The 19,706-nt window shown below is 36.2% G+C and overlaps 1 protein-coding gene across 2 annotated transcripts in view; it reads left to right on the top strand.

The window, feature by feature from the left end:
* The window catches only part of LOC127409608 (importin-13-like), a 75,123-nt gene that overhangs the window by 31,252 nt on the left and 24,165 nt on the right, over positions 1-19,706 (top strand). For both annotated transcript variants that reach the window (XR_007892020.1, XM_051644288.1), the window contains exons 4-11: positions 11,432-11,572; positions 12,935-13,076; positions 13,337-13,503; positions 13,758-13,878; positions 14,028-14,175; positions 14,803-14,984; positions 15,075-15,101; positions 15,357-15,491. Coding sequence is in view for 1 of the 2 variants with exons in the window: in XM_051644288.1 (XP_051500248.1) it covers positions 11,432-11,572; positions 12,935-13,076; positions 13,337-13,503; positions 13,758-13,878; positions 14,028-14,175; positions 14,803-14,984; positions 15,075-15,101; positions 15,357-15,491 (1,063 nt within the window). In the remaining variant the exon portion in view is untranslated. The remainder of the gene's footprint in view (positions 1-11,431; positions 11,573-12,934; positions 13,077-13,336; positions 13,504-13,757; positions 13,879-14,027; positions 14,176-14,802; positions 14,985-15,074; positions 15,102-15,356; positions 15,492-19,706) is intronic.

Raw genomic sequence — 19,706 nt, 5'->3', positions numbered from 1 at the left:
GCAATTATTCATTTTGATTAGTAGAATTTACATTAAAGTACTTATTTTGTGTGGGGCAGTTGCATGCCATATTCTTTATTTAGGCTATGCATAGCGGGTAAATTACTTGCATATGCTACCAAATTTTGCGCTATGCAACTAAAATATGTATTTTATTAGCCACTTTAATATATTCAGATTTTACTCGCCAGAGATTGAGTTGTGTAGTGGCGAAGAAGAACTTGAGTGCCACAGTCCTTTTACTGAATACGAAACTGGCGATGAAGAAGCGGGATTCAGCCTTGTCTTTTTCAGTGTGTTGTGTCCCGTGAGCGTGCGCCCTGAAGGAAATAGACCTTATTTGGCTGCAGTGAGTCCGAATCTGTCCTGATCGAGCTGTCACCATCGCTTTAGTTCAGCCGTGAAATGGCATTGACTTGCATTTAACAACATCAACTCTGACTTTGGTTAAATTGTTCCCTGGACTGTTTTCACAGCATTCTCCATTTTTAAAGCATGGCTACAGACCATTAACACACCTGTTGGACTTCTGTTACAAGGTAAATGTGTTACAAAACTCAAGAAATTGTAGATTTGAATTGGAGAACTTGTACAATGAATATTTTACGTGTCGATACACATTATGTAAGTAAATAAAAGTTTCCTTTTGCTTCGTTCCGTGTATTTTGTGTCCAAAGATGAGACCCAGACACCCCATTTTCATTTCATGTCTCTTTTAAAATCCTTTCTGTTACTTGCTGTCAGTTGGTGATCAAAAAGATAAAAACCACAGTGCAACTTCTCTCTGGTTAATGTGCACTCATTCTTGCTTGCGGAGCAGCCATTTTCTTAAAGAGACTATTTTAGCACTTGTTATACATATCAATGTAAACTTAATGTAAATCATACAAGTGCATATAAACAAACATGTTACAAAATTACAAAAAGTGTAATACATTTGTGAATACATAAATATTTAAAAGGCACATTCATACATTGTGAAAATATTTACTTCAGAAAAAAAATGTAAATATTAAAGAATTTAACAAATATAAATCTTTAACAGATATATGCAAGAGTTTGGAAAAAAGCTTCTTATGTTTTTTTGTTTTTTTTGATAGAGTAGCAATTATTATTTTTTAAATTCTATTTTCATTAGGTTCCAGCCTTTGAATATTTTGTTACAAATTTGTATGAAATTTCAAACAGTGACAACAGCTTATATCATTATTAAAAATGCAATTTTTATGACATCATATACATTGATATAATGTGAAATTTGCACATTTGTATACAAGCTAAAATGTGATTAAAAGGATCAGAAGCGAAATATGAAAATAAAATGTACATTCTTGCATACTATATTGGGTGAAATCATATATATGAAAACTAATATATATATATATATATATATATATATATATATATATATATATATATATATATATATATATATATGTGTATATGTGTGTGTATATATATATATATATGTGTGTGTATATATATATATATATATATATATAATATACAGCTCTGGAAAAAATTAAGAGACTACTGCAAAATTATCCGTTTCTCTGGATTTATTATTTATATGTATGTGTTTGAGTAAAATTATTATTATTATTTTTTATGATGTAAAGTACTGACAACATTTCTCCTAAATTCCATATAAAAATATTGTCATTTAGAGCATTTATTTGCAGAAAATGACAACTGGTCAAAATAACAACAAAGATGCAGTGTTTTCAGACCTCGAATAATGCAAAGAAAACAAGTTCATATTCATTTTTAAACAACACAGTACTAATGTTTTAACTTAGGAAGAGGTCAGAAATCAGTATTTAACACTGATCAGTACTTAACATTTTCAATCACAGCTTTCATGTGTCTTGGTATGCTCTCTACCAGTCTTTCACATTGATGTTGGGTGACTTTATGCCACTCCTGGTGCAAAAATTCAAGCAGCTCGGCTTTGTTTGATGGCATGTGGCCATCCATCTTCCTCTTGATCACATTCCAGAGGTTTTCAATGGGGTTCAGGTCTGGAGATTGGGCTGGCCATGACAGGATCTTGATCCGGTGGTCCTCCATCCACACCTTGATTGACCTGGCTGTGTGGCATGGAGCATTGTCCTGCTGGAAAAACCAATCCTCAGAGTTGGGGAACATTGTCAGAGCAGAAGGAAGCAAGTTTTCTTCCAGGATAACCTTGTCTTGGCTTGATTTATGCATCCTTCACAAAGACGAATCTGCCCGATTCCAGCCTTGCTGAAGCACCCCCAGATCATCACCGATGATGCCCCCTTCTTTTTTAGTTTTCAGTTGCATTACTCTTACATGTTGTCGAAAGTCTGGGGAGTAAAAACAAAAATGTACTAGCCAATGCCGATTAATTCTCCAACGTGTCTGTAGAGGGTTGATGCATAGAAACAACTTGAGAACTTTGTTCCTGAATTGCTTTAATATTTTAATTGCATGAAAAACAAAGTGTTATTCATATTTTGAATACATTTTACACAGTATAATTTAGATAGTGAGAATTACTGATATGTCTTTAGAATAATGTAAACACCTTAGATTTGCCTTTTCATTCATGCACACAATGGCCCAAAAAAATATGTTTGCAATAGTACATTTTGACACAATGGGAGTACACCTAAATGGAATGCCGTAATTGACCCTTTTTACGATTATATAATTACGACAGCTGTAATTGTAATCTCGGATATTTTTTTCAATGAATTGTGCAGCCCAACACGCAGTGCTGATGACAGAGGAGGACACACCTGCTTACTCCATTTCTGTGGGGATGATAGAACGTAGAAATAGAATCTTAAAGGTCGTTCTTCGTGTGAAATAAAGATTTGTGGGTGTAATCAGAGAGCCTTTAACATGTGAAAGTGAAGAGTTTAGGACAGATATATTTTACTATTGCACGCTTCAATGTAATAATGTATTTCAGGTTGGCTGGGTTCCAAAAACAACAGTGTACATGTAAAAGGATAAAGACTAAGAGAGACACAATTTAGGTGTTTCGAAATATTTTTTATATTTAAAATGTTTTTTCATGTTGTAACGTTTGGAAGGAAGTCACGAGAGCTGGATCTAGGTGCGGCGAAACAGTATTTCATAAAATAAACAAAGTACAGAATAACGGGGTAAACACAGGAACAAAAGAAACATCCACAAAGGGTACTGGTCATACGTAGGAGGTCAAAACACATAACAGCTGACAAAGACTAAGCAAACAACAGGGCATTATATACACAATGGGTAATGAGTAAATGAAAGACAGGTGAAAACAATCTAGGACAGCTGGCAGTGATAAGGGCAGGGAATTATGGGAAGTGTAGTCCGGGAGGAACAGATGACGAGAAACACAAGGCAAACAACAGAGAATCATAACACACGTCATTCATAAGTTTTTAAAGTCTTAAAGGAAATTATACTGTATATCCCTATTTTATTATATAATTCCCAGTTAAATATGAATAAATTACTTAAAGTACTAAGAAAAGTATGACAGTTAATCATAAAAGCCCAAAAAAACCCAGAGTAATCGTCATAGTCACAATATTTGTTTTCTGACAATTAATCATCAGCCAAATTTCATAGACGTGACAGCTCTATTGTTAAATGAATATACTATTCATTTTATTGTACAGTATGTTGATGTAAGTTTGTAATGCATGAATTAATGTTAATATATACAACGTTTCGTTTTAAAAATGTATTACTATATGATGAAATTAACATTAACCAAGATTAATAAATGCTTTTTAAGTATTGCTTATTGTTATTCATGTTAACTAATTATGTTAAGCAATAAAAACGAATACAATCTTATTGTAAAGTGTTACAGAGATAACCTAAGAGAATTATTATCCAAGTTTAATAACATATTCATAATATTTAGCTGTCTTAAATTTTGCACACAACTGTTAACTGCATGATTTCCCTCACATTATATAATCTCATTCCATTTTCCCAATTTGTACACAAATTTAAGTGTTCACTGCATTTGTCAAGCTCAACCATTCTACCATTTCCCAAAATTACCTTTATTTCTTTAGCTAATTAATAGTAAATATAACTATCATTTTATCCTAAATTAGCCCTTACTAGCCCCTTAGTGTTTTTTACTTTAATTTCAACAAAATTTGTTACTTGCAACCCTTTTACTCATTACTGTGTATTATTTGTTTACTTGTTTGATGATTTGATAAATATTGTCTATTTAATTTAGATTTTTCTTTAATGATAATAGCTAGAAAATTGCTAAATCACACATCAAGGTTTTAAACTATTTTTATTTCAATTTCTTTTTCCCAATTTTTGATAACAGGGTTGCAAAAACAGCAAAACTCATAAAATGTAATATTATAATACTATTTATTTTTATATTAATAATATAAAATTTATTTTGACCTCCCGAAGTTGTTGAACAGCTTTTTCTGAAAATTAAGCACCTCCTTTTACTGACCATTTGTTGGAAATAATATAATAAAAGTACTTTCAGTACCCTATTTGTGTTACATTTATCTGTACTGCTGTAGCTAAAAGAATATTATATTGATATGATGTAGCTATAATAAATGGCTGCAAATTTATTTTTAGCTCATTTTTTTTGTGTGTTTTTTCCTCAAATCATCCTGTGTGCCAGATTAGACTCCTCCACAGGCTGTATTAAGACCTATAATGAGAGACTAGATTTGATGTAAACACATGGACAGCTATCGTGCGTGTCCTTTAGTTTCTACTTTCTCAGCTGTCATATTTTATTGCTTGAACGTGTGATGTCTGTAGTCATCAGTGTGACCGGCCTGTGTCACACATAAATCTGTGTACGGTACTTAGTGTTCAGAGTGTGTTACCTGCTCTTTAAGTGCTGGTGAATTAATTCAAAGGTTAAATAAAGGATAATCCATCGATTTTTGTTTTAATTTCACCTCTCTCCTTTACCCATGCCTCTTTCTTTATCACACCATCCTCTCTCTCTCCTTCACCTCACCTCCTCCTCATGCTGCTTAAACACATTACAATCAAGCCTCTCGGGAGGATGCCATTGGACCAAATGCATCCTGTTGCTAGGCAACTCATTTAATCTGTCTCCTGGTGTTTGAGGGTAATTACACAGAGTCTGTGTCCGTAGAAACGGTGTGAGATGAGAGGGTTCACTTGAGAGCGCTCGAGGTGAGAAAATCAATCTGTGCTCTGATGAATCAAACTCAATCTGAGAGATCTGAAGTGATGAGAGATGGAGGAATGTTGTAATGATTATCGATAATGACCTTTAATGTCATTGTACCATTCTGTTGTGTTGTGAAAGACATTTGCTTTACTGTTACATCTTGTCTTAGATGGATACTACGTTATGAAGGTGGCATTTCACATGAAGGCATTTGAAGTAGGGATGATTCCAGTTTCTATTTTTTTTCTTTTGGTATATTTTCTTTTCAATTCTTTACATTTGATATAAAACAAAGACTACAAAAAGAAACACACACACACACACACACACACACACACACACACAAAAACAGCAACAGAATAACAGTTTAGAAATTTAAATAGCATAGTCAAAGGAAAGTGAGGGAAAAAACATAAAAAATTGGGGCTATATTAAACATACCAATAGGCTTAATACAGAAAAGAAACTTTAAAAATTGTTACAGGGAAGATTTTGCATAAAGATACATTATGCATTCCGTTTTTTGTCTTCTTCTTCCCTTTTTCTCCCCAATTTGGCATGCCCAATTCCCAATGCGCTCCAAGTCCTCATGGTGGTGTAGTGACTCGCCTCAATCCGGGTGGCGGAGGACGAATCTCAGTTGCCTCCACATCTGAGACCGTCAATCCGCGCATCTTATCACGTGGCTTGTTGAGCGTGTTACCGCGGAGACTTAGCACGTGTGGAAGCTTAGCGCTATTCTCCGCAGCATCCACGCGCAACTTACCACGCACCCCACCGAGAGCGAGAACCACATTATAGCGACCACAAGGAGGTTACCCCAACGTGACTCTACCCAGCCTAGCAACCGGGCCAATTGGTTGCTTAGGAAGCCTAACTGGGGTCACTCAGCACGCCCTGGTTTCGAACTCGCGACTCCAGGGGTGGTAGTCAGCGTTTTTACTCGCTGAGCTACCCAGGCCACCTACATTATGCATTCTTAAGGAAATCCAGAAAGGGCTGCCACACAATTTGAAATTGCCCATGTATTTTGGGCTCAAGAATGTGTCTCTTCCTTTTGTATAACATGAAGCATTTTGTTTAGCCAAATTTTGAAGCAAGGGGTATCTGAAGATTTCCAGTTTAAGAGTATTAGCTTTTTTTGCAAGGATCATTCCCAACATTAGAGATTGTTGTTGAGTGCCTGGGAGAGTTATTTGTTTGGGAATCGGACAGTAATGGTCACGCTGTGTTTTTGCACTAAAGGTTCAAAAGAACTGACTCACAAGAGTCATTTGTTCAGGAACTGGCCTACACTGGTCGTGCTGTATATTAAAAAGAATTGGCTCATAAGAGACAGAAGTCAGTGTGATGATTTTATGTATTTCAAGCCCGTTCTAGTAAAAGTATCAAAACCAGAACTCATTAATAAATTCACTCACCTGAGCAGCCACTTCACCAGTCATTAGACAAATTGAACCAAGACGGATGAGGAGTCACAAAGTAGAACTTTAAACTACTCTTGCATTCCTTTTACAATGTTTTTATTAAACGGGCTGTTTTTGCTATTGTACATTTAAGACTTCTGTATAAAAATTAACTCTGAGCTTGTCATTCTGGGATTGCATCTATGAAGTGTACATGCAATGTTGCTTTAAAATTGGGAAAAAACGAGGTATGTTGGGCCACATCCACACTCTAATCCATTTGCTTTTCCTAACATCATCGTTTTTTTAAATATGCAGTAGTAAAATGTGTTTTCGAGGGGTGTCTATTTTCAGTCCAGGAATAGCTGTTCCATTGTGAATAAGAGGCCTAAATGTGGGGGCCTGGGTAGCTCAGTGGTAAAATACGCTGGCTACCACCCCTGGAGTTTGCTAGTTCCCAGGGCGTGCTGAGTGACTCCAGCCAGGTCTCCTAAGCAACCAAATTGGCCTGGTTGCTAGGGGGGGTAGAGTCACATGGGGTAACCTCCTCGTGGTCGCTATAATGTGGTTCGTTCTCGGTGGGGCGCATGGTGAATTGAGCGCGGATGCCGCGGTGGATGGTGTGAAGCCTCCACACGCGCTATGTCTCCGGGTCAACGTGCTCAACAAGCCACATGATAAGATGCGCGGGTTGACTGTCTCAGACGCGGAGGCAACTGGGATTCGTCCTCCGCCACCCGGACTGAGGCGAATCACTATGTGACCACGAGGACTTAGAGCGCATTGGGAATTGGGCATTCCAAATTGAGAGAAAAAGGGGAAAAATCCATCCCCCCCCCCAAAAAAAAGAGGCCTAAATGTTGCAAATTCAATGCGTTTTCAAATAAAAACGTATTGCTGTGGACGTGGCCTCAGAAGGCAGCATAAGGATGCAGCCTCCCGTTTGGAATAGCCTTTGTGTTGGGAGTACACCTTTTATGCCTTACAATGCTTCCAACTCACTAGGTTTTGAAACAGAGCTAAGGCTTACATAATACATCAATACCTTATTTCAACAGAGCAAGAAAAATCTTTAAAACATGAAATTCTCAGCACTGAGAGAACAGGTTTAAACAATGAAAATAAGACCCACCGTACTGTGAAACATCTTAATATACCATACAGACTCATCTATAATTTGTCATCACTGTGATATTGTCTCATTGAGCGTTGTCTCCGAGGAAATGAGCGCTTGATCTTGTTTTGTCATGTAATCCATAACACAAATGATTTTGTTTATAATTACGGTGAGATTGCTGCAGGTTTATTGATTTTATTTCAGCAGTGAATAAATACATGATGTGTTTAGATGCTCTGAGAGCTAAAAGTCACACATTAAACAAATCAAATAAATACAAGTGATCTACTAATGAAGCATGAAGTTGATGGGACTAAGAGGGTGGTTCTCACGAAACATGTCAAGAAAATGTCCTGGTCCTTTTTTACGCCGTAATCAAAATAAACAAGTAAGACAGTATACGTATTATATACTTTATGACAGTTACGCACATTTTACCCTCCATTTCTCATTTCCACAACACCAAAGATGATGATATTCTCATTACCACAACGTGAAAAAAATGCTATATTACTTGTATTGTGAAGTATTTATATATATATATATATATTAAAGTAGCATTCCCTTGGTACTGCCTTTCATTTTCATTGATTTTAATTTAAAAATAGTTGTACATCAGCATCTATTTTTACTGTAGTACGTAAAAAATGACTGTGTTACGACAATTTAAATAATAATTGAAAACATGGGGAATAGTGAAAGTAAAATGTCCAGACGCATTACGGTAATGAGAATTTGGGTGTAAAATGTGCTTAAGTGTCCTGAAAATAATGTCAATTCAAAACATTTTAATGGTCCTAAATGTGTGGTTCATTTTCTTTTATGCAAAATAAAATTTCTTGATTTGGAGTTAAATATGACCAGGACATTAACTTGACAGGTTTCGTGAGAATCGCCCATTTTTTTCAACATCTTACGGATGAATCTCACAAAATGTTTGGTTTATATATTAAAAAAAAAAACAATAATAATAAAAAAATATATATATTGCATTAATAAAATTAAGCCCATTTTAAGGACCATTAAAATGTATTTTATTGTCACATTATTTTCACAATTAATGTAAGCACATTTTCCACCCAAATTCTCATTACTATGATGTGAAAAAATCTCTCATTACCGTAAAACAGTAATGAAAATCTTCTTGCTTGACACAATTATTACAGTCAGCAGAAGTTAAAGGCTGTATGACAAAAACTATCATGACTTAGGCTATACTTGTGATGTACTTCACAAACGTGCTTTAAAGTTTAATTTTTGTTCCCCGCATTACAGTTGGGCTGTCAACTGCGCTGAGACTCAATTAATGTTTTTACCTTAAATATTACCTGAGACTGTTTAGCAGAGATGGGCCACTTCTAACAAAATGAATGGGAGATATTGGAACACCCAATAGTCAACGGATATATAAAAGTCCTACCCAACATGTAAAAGAGCCAATCACCTTTTAGTTACAGACATTGCCTGTCAATCAACTCGAGAACGCGTATGCGCATTAGAGTTTTTTAGCGTAATCTGAGGTAAAGAAACACAATTTAGGATTCTAGTGTTGTCAGATTTTACTGCTGATTGGAAATATGTCCTTTGATCATAATCTTGACCAGCCGTTTTGATGACTTTGGTCTTTCCCCATTCAATTAAATTCGAATTTTAAAGTCACCAGCGTTTTAAAAATTTCCACAAGAGGGTGTAACAAATATTGCAAAGAACATTACTGGCTGTTCAAAAGAGTGCATTCCATTTTAAGCTAAAGTGCATAAAATTAAAAAAAATTAAATAAGAAGATTTAGCCTGTTCATATTCTCAAATGTTAATTAAAAAGTGAAATGTGGGGAAAGGCTTCAATAGACAGTTCTATGTCAGCATCGTGTTGCACTGGTGCCACAGTACTACCCCCGACTCAAGCTTCAATGGCAGTACCACAGTGTTTTTCAGTCATTACAGTTGTATGTAGTGTAGTAATATTCCCAGATAGTAGTGGTTTCGGGCAGTTCTGTTAAACTGTATTTGTTGCGTTGCATCTAGTCTTTTTTAATTTTAATTTGACAGCAAAACATGTCACAATTCAAAAGTCTTAATGGTTCTAAAATAGGCAAAATATATTTCTTTATTATTATTATTATTATTATTATTATTTCTTTTTTCCTATGGTAAATATCAACCAGACATTTCTGGATGGTTTTTGTGGGATTCACTAGAAGAGATTGTGTTTAAGTGTGTGGTGTTGTTTTCAGTCCTGTAGATTTGCTTCAGTGCCTGAGACTGTGTCATTAAGACTTAATTGCACATTTGTGCCATAATACCATAGAGCTGTGATCCCTGATGCTCAGACGTGCCAGTGATATGTCCGTAATGAGCTGGTGTTCATAGCTTTTCTTTATCCGCAACTCGTTAGCATTTTCACTTGTGTGTCCTTCCTGCTGTTGACACCAAGACGAGGATGACATGAGAGAGAGAGAGAGGACAGATTGTTCCAGAACCACTGAGACGGTGTTAAGTAAATGACAGAAGTTGTGGAAATGAGGTATCGGCAGTAAACAAATGAAAGAGAATGTAATGTTTCTGTGTGACTTTATCTTGTACAAAGGAGGATTGATGTTCATTGTGTGTGTTACAAACAAATCTTAGAACATTACAAATTCATATTATGCATATGTTGGGAAATTCCATGGAAATCTCAACCACATCATGGAAAAATAAAACATTTTAACCAAAGGCACAAAACCCCCTTTTAAATTCTGTTTTAATTGGTATTATGGATATTTGATAATGCTGTCTAGACCATTAGAGGGCGCCGCTTGCTTACATAGCGCTGACTGAAGCACCGAATGCGGTCTATATTTTAAAACGCTGCCTTTTAAGGTTTAGTAATCACTCAAGGCCATATTGCGATTTCAGTTTTAGTTCAATCAGTCATGCAGTATTGAGTATCATACTAATGTCTCAGAAGTCTGTCGGTGTCAAAGAGTTTTAAATGGTTTACCTCATCATGTATCCTATAGCTAAGTACCATTTTCACAACTGTCACGCCTGTTTATGGCGGTTTTTCAGCATTACTGTGAGAACAGGAAAATAAAAATGAAATATTGCATGCTTTTAGGAGTGCCAACCCTTTTACATATTGTGGCTATTATTTCTGGATTGTGCATTTGAATTCAGAGTTTTTACAAAGTGTGTTACTAATTAATTATAAATAAACCATTGTTTTTTTTTCATATTGTCATTTTCACGCGATGGTATCGATGTTTTTAATTTGGTCAATAATGGGCCATTAAATATCTGCAGCCGATACATCAGTGCATCATTAGCAACAATTAAAGTGAGCGAGAACGATTCGTTCACTTAAAAGTTCGTTCAAAAACACTGATTCGTTTACAATTGAAATACTAGTTCAGGATATTGAGAGCAATGCGGAGAGTAGAGTTGTGCTTAATGATTTTGCCAGAGAAGAAAAGTGCAAACTGTTATTTTATATTATTTACAACCTCACAATCCTTTGTTTTTGCTGGTTGCCTCTATTATTTCCCACTGAACATTTGTACTCAGAAATATGCCACATTCTGAAAATTGAATGCGTTGTGAATGTTGTTTCATGTTGTCTTTAAGTAGTTTTCTAGAAACTGAAGCCCAGAAACTTTGCCTGTATTGACATTCTGTAAAGACATTACTATACAATACATTACAAATTGTAATTCGTCTGAGATGTGTGATTTCGACTGTTTCATATGTATGTTTCAGGTATGTGAATACGTTGCTAAAGCTGGTGCCGCAGGTTCTACAGCTGCAGGAACAGTTGCGAGATGCTGTACAGAACGGAGATATGGAGACGACACACGGCATCTGTCGAATCGCCGTCTCTCTGGGAGAGAACCATTCGAGGTACAAACACACACACACACTCATTCCTGACAGTTCATGAGCTAGATGATGTTTTATTATTTGCTTAAGATCGTCTTAAACTTATACGGATAATTTTAACCCTTGCGCGACCTTCGGGACATTATTGTCTTTTTTCTTTTTTTTGGCTGTGTTAATGCCAACGGTATACATTTTGCCAAAGATGTGTATGTTTGGGGGAATTTTGATATTTCAACCTCAGTTCCTATAATACATCTATAATACACTGTGTACAAAAAATAGTTACACTCAAGACCTTCATGACAGAAATGTCCCCATTGAAACCCATTAAAACTGCAATATTTGAGGGCCTGGGTAGCTCAACAAGTAAAGACGATGACTACCACACCTGGAGTTGCAAGTTCGAATCCAGGGCGTGCTGAGTGAATCCAGTCAGGCTTCCTAAGCAGCCAATTGGCCCGGTTGCTAGGCTGGGTAGAGTCACGTTGGGTTAACCTCCTTGTGGTCGCTATAATGTGGTTCGCTCTCGGTGGGGCGTGTGGTGAGTTGTGCGTGGATGCTGCGGAGAATAGCATGACGCCTCCACACGCGCTAGGTTTCCGCGGTAACACGCTCAACAAGCCACGTGATAAGATGCGTGGATTGACGGTCTCAGACACGGAGGCAACTGAGATTTGTCCTTTGCCCCCCGGAGTCACAACACCACGAGGACTTAGAGTGCATTGGGAATTGGGCATTCCAAATTGGGGAGAAAAAGGGAAAAAGAAAAAAAAAACTGCAATATTTTATCCTAGTGCCATTAAAGCATGAAATCATGAATTCTCTGATATTATGCTTTCATTCCGGAGCCCTGGCTTCAAAATTTAAATTTGTAATATTTTCCACCAGATTGCGCCATTTTTCTCATGTTTAGCCTATGGAGCAAATACATGCTGTATTATAGAGCACTGCAGGCCAATTGAATAAATGATGCAGCTAAAATTGTGTGGGTGTGTTGGTATGGATGTCAGAGTGTGTTTTGTGTGTGTGAAAAAACAACAGTGGCATTATGTAAACAAATGGGCATTTAAAGGGTTAAAATCCTGAAAATGAATGAATATTTGGTAGTTATGATCAGGACTGATGTTGGTTAAAAAAATTAACTAACTGAAAGTGGAAAATAATATTAATATATAATATTTTTATGGCAGTTTTTTTGATGTGGACATTTTCTAAGGACCTCTGAGTAACTTTTTTAAATTGACACACAAAGGTTAAACAATTTGAAATATTTTTGGATGATACTGATCACCAATATATTGTGCATCCCTAATTATAATTATTTTCAGTAAGTTCTGGTGATTGTCTTCCTGTACGTTGAAGGTCTTTCATCTTCTCTTTCAGAGCTCTGCTGGAGCAGGTGGAGCACTGGCAGAGTTTCCTGGCATTGGTGAACATGATCATGTTCTGTACGGGCATCCCAGGGCACTACCCCGTCAACGAGACCACCAGCTCTCTCACACTCACATTCTGGTACACACTACAGGTGGGCATCACCTCTCAAATTACATTTTAAAACTATTTGATTTAAAGAATACAAAGAAAAACATTTTCATTGGCATAACATACACTGATGAATCGTCAGTTTTGATTTCGTGTTGACTGAAGCGATTGAAGCGATTCAATTCTTGCACTTTTTCGCTATTCTGGAAACCACTTCAAAACCACTTCATTAATACCTTCACACACGCTCTTATAGAAGTTAAACAGCAGTTTAGTTTGTATTTGATGTCTGGTGTGTTTTAGGATGACATCATGTCGTTTGAGGCAGAGAAGCAGGCCGTGTATCTGCAGGTCTACAGGCCCGTGTATTTCCAGCTTGTAGATGTTTTGCTCCATAAAGCTCAGTTCCCTACAGATGAGGAGTATGCTTCCTGGTCATCAGATGAGAAAGAACAGTTCAGGATCTACAGGTCAGTGTGTGTGTGTGTGTGTGTGTGTGTGTTTTACATTCTCATGGGCCTGTCAAAACATATTTTGTACTCAGCAGTTTTATGTTGGACTTTGCTGATTTGGCACAATGGACAAAATGGTTGTCTTTACTAAGTGTATGTGCATTTTTTGGCTTGTTTTTTTTATGGAAACTTGTAGTTTTTTACTGCTGATGGGTTGGTGATATAGAATAGTTTAATTTCTGTGACTTTTGACCTGACCTCTTCTCCTTTAGGGTGGACATTTCAGACACGCTGATGTATGTCTATGAGATGCTGGGAGCTGAATTACTCAGTAACCTGTACGACAAACTGGGACGAGTCCTTACCGACACAGAACAAACAACATCATGGCAGGTACGAAAATTGCTGCTTTAATCTTCAGTTTTTATTCGCTTCACTGTTTGATTGAATGCTTGAATGCATATATGTACATCTCTGTTTCCTTAAAATAATTTCTCCATTTTTTTACTGAATTATTAAAAGTTATGTATGTTTTGTTCCAGCACACAGAAGCACTGTTGTACGGATTCCAGTCTATTGCAGAAACAATAGATGTGAACTATTCCGATGTCATACCCGGTCTGATCGGCCTCATCCCAAGAATCAATATCAACAATGTCCAGCTAGCCGACACGGTCATGTTCACTATCGGTGTGTGTGTTTGGAAATGGGTGCTACTGTATTATGTAAAACAAATACTGTCTTTTTATGTTTTAGACAAAGCAAATCCTCTTACATTTGTTACATGCCGTTTAATACCTGGTGTGATTTATTGAGCGGTAACAGTAGGCCTGTGTTAGTTTAGAAGAACAATACAATAAGTTGCGTGTTATTCATTAAAACAGATTGTTTTTGTTCATTATTGTAACTTAGATGAAGATCAAACCAGATTTTAAGTTACAAAATTCAGGTAATTCCAAAGGGTTCACATACTTTTTCTTGCCACTGTATTATTGTATTAAAATCCTACAGTGAAGACCAGTAATGAAAGTAGTTTTGTTACATACTGTATATATATATATATATATATATATATTTCATTTCTGAATGCTTATTTGAATATTTGATACTGCTGTTAAAAGCCTCACACACTTGTCACCTCACTTACAGTATTTGTTCTGTTGCTTGTAATTTGTTTCTTGGTTCTTAGTTTATTACTGACTGTTTACTTGTCTTGAAACAATGTTAACTCATATTAGTTAGTGTTTTGCTTTTAAACCCATGGAATTTGTGATCAAGCTCAGATCTTAACCATTATATCTCTCTCTGTCTTTGTAGGAGCGTTGGCAGAGTGGTTGGCGGATCATCCGGTGATGTTGAGCAGTGTTCTGCCGCTGGTTTTGCAGGCATTGGGAAATCCAGACCTTTCAGTTTCCAGCGTCTCCACACTAAAGAAGATCTGCAGAGAGTGCAAATTTGACTTGCCCCCGTACGCCAGCAATATAGTCGCTGTGTCACAGGTAGCACACACTCACCTGATGATACACACCTATATGGGACAGTTTTACAGTTTTCTTTCTCTGACTGTCTTTTTTTCTCTCATGTGACAGGAAGTGCTGATCAAACAGATCCATAAGGTGAGTTTGTGTTTATTCTGTGATGACGTCAATATGACGCCAATATTTAATGAAAATCTTGATGGACAAGGGTGACCAGCATAGTCCAAAAACAATCATCATTATTATTTTTAGAAGTGCAATACGTACGTTTTTGGTTGGCTGTGCTTTTCGTCTCATGAGGGGAAAATAACTTTATGCTGGAAATGTGCCATGTCGTTCCTGGTTAGGACACTGTATTAAACCTGTACCCCTTTTCAAATCTCTGTCTCCTAGACGAGTCAGTGTATGTGGTTGATGCAGGCTTTGGGTTTTCTGTTGTCCGCATTACCCGTGGAGGAGATCTTGAGGAACCTTCACTCTTTGATCACCCCATACATTCAGCAGCTGGAGAAACTAGCAGGGGAGACGGTAAGATATCAAGCCGCTCAGCTGACATGCTCTCTTTGGTCTCTGCTGTCGGCCTGTTGGGTTTGTTTATCTGTGTGTGTTCATTTGGCACTTTTCTGTGTGAACAGACCCTACATCTGCTTGATGGAACATTTCTCAGCAGGGCCAGATTGGCATTACTCTGGGCACTGAGACAGTAAACCACAGGAGATATTAGCTTAAATATACTGAGGGACATGCACATTCAAATATCACATTCAAAAAGTCTGTCACTGGCATGTAGACCTAAAATGTATATTATCTACAAAATACAGTAGTTCACCCAATAACGAATATCAGATGAAAGTAAGTCGTATGGTTTTGGAAAAACATGTACTGTAAATCAAAACTGCTATTTCTGTCTTCTTGTTTGTCCTTTTGCGGACTCCTTTTCTGTCTCTCTCTTTCTACATGCTGAATGTCTATTTTTGATTTTGATTTTCTTAAATCTTTCCTCCCTGTCTGGTCCTTCCCAGAAAGACATTACATCAGCCTCAGTAAACAGGCTGTGATTGGGCACTCACACAGTGACCCCTGCTGGTTACAGACTTTGGCCCCGTGTGGACATTTCTGAACACTCATTGATCTTTAGGCAAAGGGAAAACAGAGCGAGCTGTAAACGGTCCTTATTATCGTTCATGGCAAAAGCTTCTCGGTTTCCACCGGGCATAGGCATCTCAGTAATAACACAAGTTACAAGATGTGTTGTAATTCAAACATCTTTATTAAATATCTTCCAATTAAACAGCATTAACAATAGTAGAGTCTGTATAGTCCAGAAACATCTGCTTTCCTTCCATCGCTTGCCCTCATGAGAGCACGCGTGTTCTCCTCATTAAAGTTCAAGCAGCAACAAGTGAAAAATGAACTATTAATACAGTCATCCAACTAAATGAAAAGGAATTTATAAATATAATAATTCTTTATACAATATTAAGATACCATAATATAATGTATTAAATATAATGCAGATATAATTAAAAATAAATAAAATGAGGAATATTAATAATTATATGAAATAATGACAATGAATCAATAACCAAAAATGTCACATTAAGTTTAATTGCACCTATGGGTTATCAGTTTTCTTTTAAGTTTGACACCAAGCTTAAATTTTTAAAGAGCTTTCTATCTTAATAAAGAGAATAATTTGTAAGCCTATACTTTTTTAAAAGTCTTATTTAAAAAAGCTTTTTTAATAAGCCTTTTTTTTTTTTTTTTTTTGTCAGCAAAAACTATGCAAAGTGATATTACTGGTAAGAGGAAATTTAATTAATAATGACAGTGTGCAGAAAGCTTACAGTTGAAGTCAGAAGTTTACATACACTTAGGTTGAAGTCATTAAAACAAATTATTTAAAAACACATTTTTAACCACTCCACAGATTTAATATTAGCAAACTATAGTTTTGTGCATGACACAAGTAATTTTTCCAACAATTGTTTACAGACAGATTGTTTCACTTTTGATTGACTATATCACAATTCCAGTGGGTCAGAAGTTTACATACACTAAGTTAACTGTGTTTTTAAGCAGCTTGGAAAATTCCAGAAAATGATGTCAAGCCTTTAGACAATTAGCTTCTGATAGGAGGTGTACTGAATTGGAGGTGTACCTGTGGATGTATTTTAAGGCCTACCTTCAGACTCAGTGCTTCTTTGCTTGACATCATGGGAAAATCAAAAGAAATCAGACAAGACCTCAGAAAACAATTTTGGACCTCCACAAGTCTGGTTCATTCTTGGGAGCAATTTCCAAATGCCTGAAATACCACATTCATCTGTACAAACAATAGTACGCAAGTATAAACACCATGGGACCACATAGCCATCATACCGCTCAGGAAGGAGATGCATTCTGTCTCCTAGAGATGAACGTAGTTTGGTGCGAAAAGTGCAAATCAATCCCAGAACAACAGCAAATGTCCTTGTGAAGATGCTGGAGGAAACAGGTAGACAAGTATCTATATCCACAGTAAAACGTGTCCTATATCGGCATAACCTGAAAGGCTGCTCAGCAAGGAAGAAGCCACTGCTCCAAAAAAAAAAAGCAGATATATTGAAGCAACATCTCAAGAAATCATATAAGAAGTTAAAGCTCGGTCGCAAAATGGGTCTTCCAAATGGGCAATAACCCCAAGCATACCTCCAAAGTTGTGGAAAAATGGCTTTAGGACAGCAAAGTCAAGGTATTGGAGTGGCCATCACAAAGCCCTGACCTCAATCTGATAGAAAATTTGTGGGCAGAACTGAAAAAGTGTGTGCGAGGAAGGAGGCCTACAAACCTGACTCTGTTACACCAGTTCTGTTTGGAGGAATGGGCCAAAATTCCAGCAACTTATTGTGAGAAGCTTGTGGAAGGCTACCCAAAACGTTTTACCCAAGTTAAACAATATAAAGGCAATGCTGCCAAATACTAAAAAAGTGTATGTAAACTACTGATTAAATCATTCTCTCTACTATTATCCTGACATTTCACATTCTTAAAATAAAGTAGTGATCCTAACTGACCTAAGACAGGGAATGTTGTCTACGATTAAATGTCAGGAATTGTGAAAAACTGAGTTTAAATGTATTTGTCTAAGGTGTATGCAAACTTCTGACTTCAACTGTACATACTGTATAGCCAGTTATGACAGAGAAGGTGAAATGATCGGTATCGGCTGATCAGGTGACAAGAAGATCGGTGATCGGCTGTAAAAGTCCTGGTCGGAGCATTTCTAGTTGATGAAAATGTAGAAAATTAAAAAAATCATGCTTTTGATGATTAATCTATTTATTTGTCAAAGAATGGTGTATTTTATTATGTTGTTGGTGTCGAATTGTTAATGCTTCATATTGTGCCTAGGTGCAAACTTTAACCATAGTCAAATCGCATAACATATCTAGTATTACGTTTTTCTAGATTTACCTTTGGAAATAAGGCTCCTGTTCTAGCGTCTGTGTCTTTATTTAAGCTTTAATTGACATCTCTTTCTGTTTGTGCTAATGTGTGATGTTATAAAGGAAAGAGGACAGTGTAGTGACTCTCTCTTTCTCTTCACCAATCACTGAGCTGTTGTCATGGAGCTAACAGCAGTAATTAGACTTTGGGCCTAATGGTTGTTTAACGACTCTTTAATTACTGCTGGTGTTCCCAGAAGCTCCACTGCAGAGTGTACGCTAGCTTCTGTAAAACAATTTTACAGCACTGAAATTTCAGATTTCAGTTTTATTTCCTTTGATAAGTGAATAGATGATTAAAGGGGACATAACATAGAAAACAAAATTTTCTTGCTCATTTAAAATAGTTTGATGTGTTATATAGAGAATACTGTAACTTTTATAACTTCATAAATCTTCCGCCCCAGACCATTTATTGAACTAAACTGCAAAAACGTCTCATTTTGAAATCGTCGTGGTTATGTCAGCACAGTCATGAGCTCATTAACATGTGATTGCCCACATTTACTGAAAAATAACAGCATGTTATGAATAACTATTTTGGTACATGAAGAATAGCCAATCATAACAGAGGTTATCTACATATAGAATTTTTAAAGGTAGAAAAACACAAATAAGAAAATTGTCATGAAAAAGAAAGTATGGCTGTTGAAGATATAGTCCCTGGCATGTAAAGTTAGGTAAATAGTTGGCCTCTATCAGTACTGTGCAGTGATATACACATACATATATTTCCGATTAGTCGATTAATCTAACGACTAATTTGCCGATTATTCTAAAGATTTTGTATAATTATTACATGAAAATATATAACAATTAATTAACCCAAAATAAATATAAAAAACTTGTCTCATTAATATTTCAATATTTTATTAAATCATCTTCTCTTAAACACAAACAAATGTACAAGAAACAAAGTGTGCACTGCAGGGCATTATTCTGCAACAAAAAACAGTGCTACTATGAATGCAAACTTTAATACAGTGAAAAAGACACTCTATTAGCATAACATATATATATATAAATAAAAATTTCCAACATACTTTTGAATGTCCATGTACTAAAATAAAATATTTGATGCCATGAGTGTACCTTCATTGACTATTACTATTATTTTGAATGGCCATGGAAAATGAAGCAATGTGATAACAATTTTACCTGGTCGCAAAAAGTTGTCCGTTAATTTACCTGATGAACTTTCACCTTTTGCTGACCCTTTATGCTTCACAGAGCTAATGTGTGCTTCTAAATCACT

Source organism: Myxocyprinus asiaticus, chromosome 19, assembly GCF_019703515.2.
Source record: "Myxocyprinus asiaticus isolate MX2 ecotype Aquarium Trade chromosome 19, UBuf_Myxa_2, whole genome shotgun sequence".
In the NCBI taxonomy this organism is placed as follows: Eukaryota; Metazoa; Chordata; class Actinopteri; order Cypriniformes; family Catostomidae; genus Myxocyprinus; species Myxocyprinus asiaticus.
This window is presented reverse-complemented; position numbering and strand designations above follow the sequence as displayed.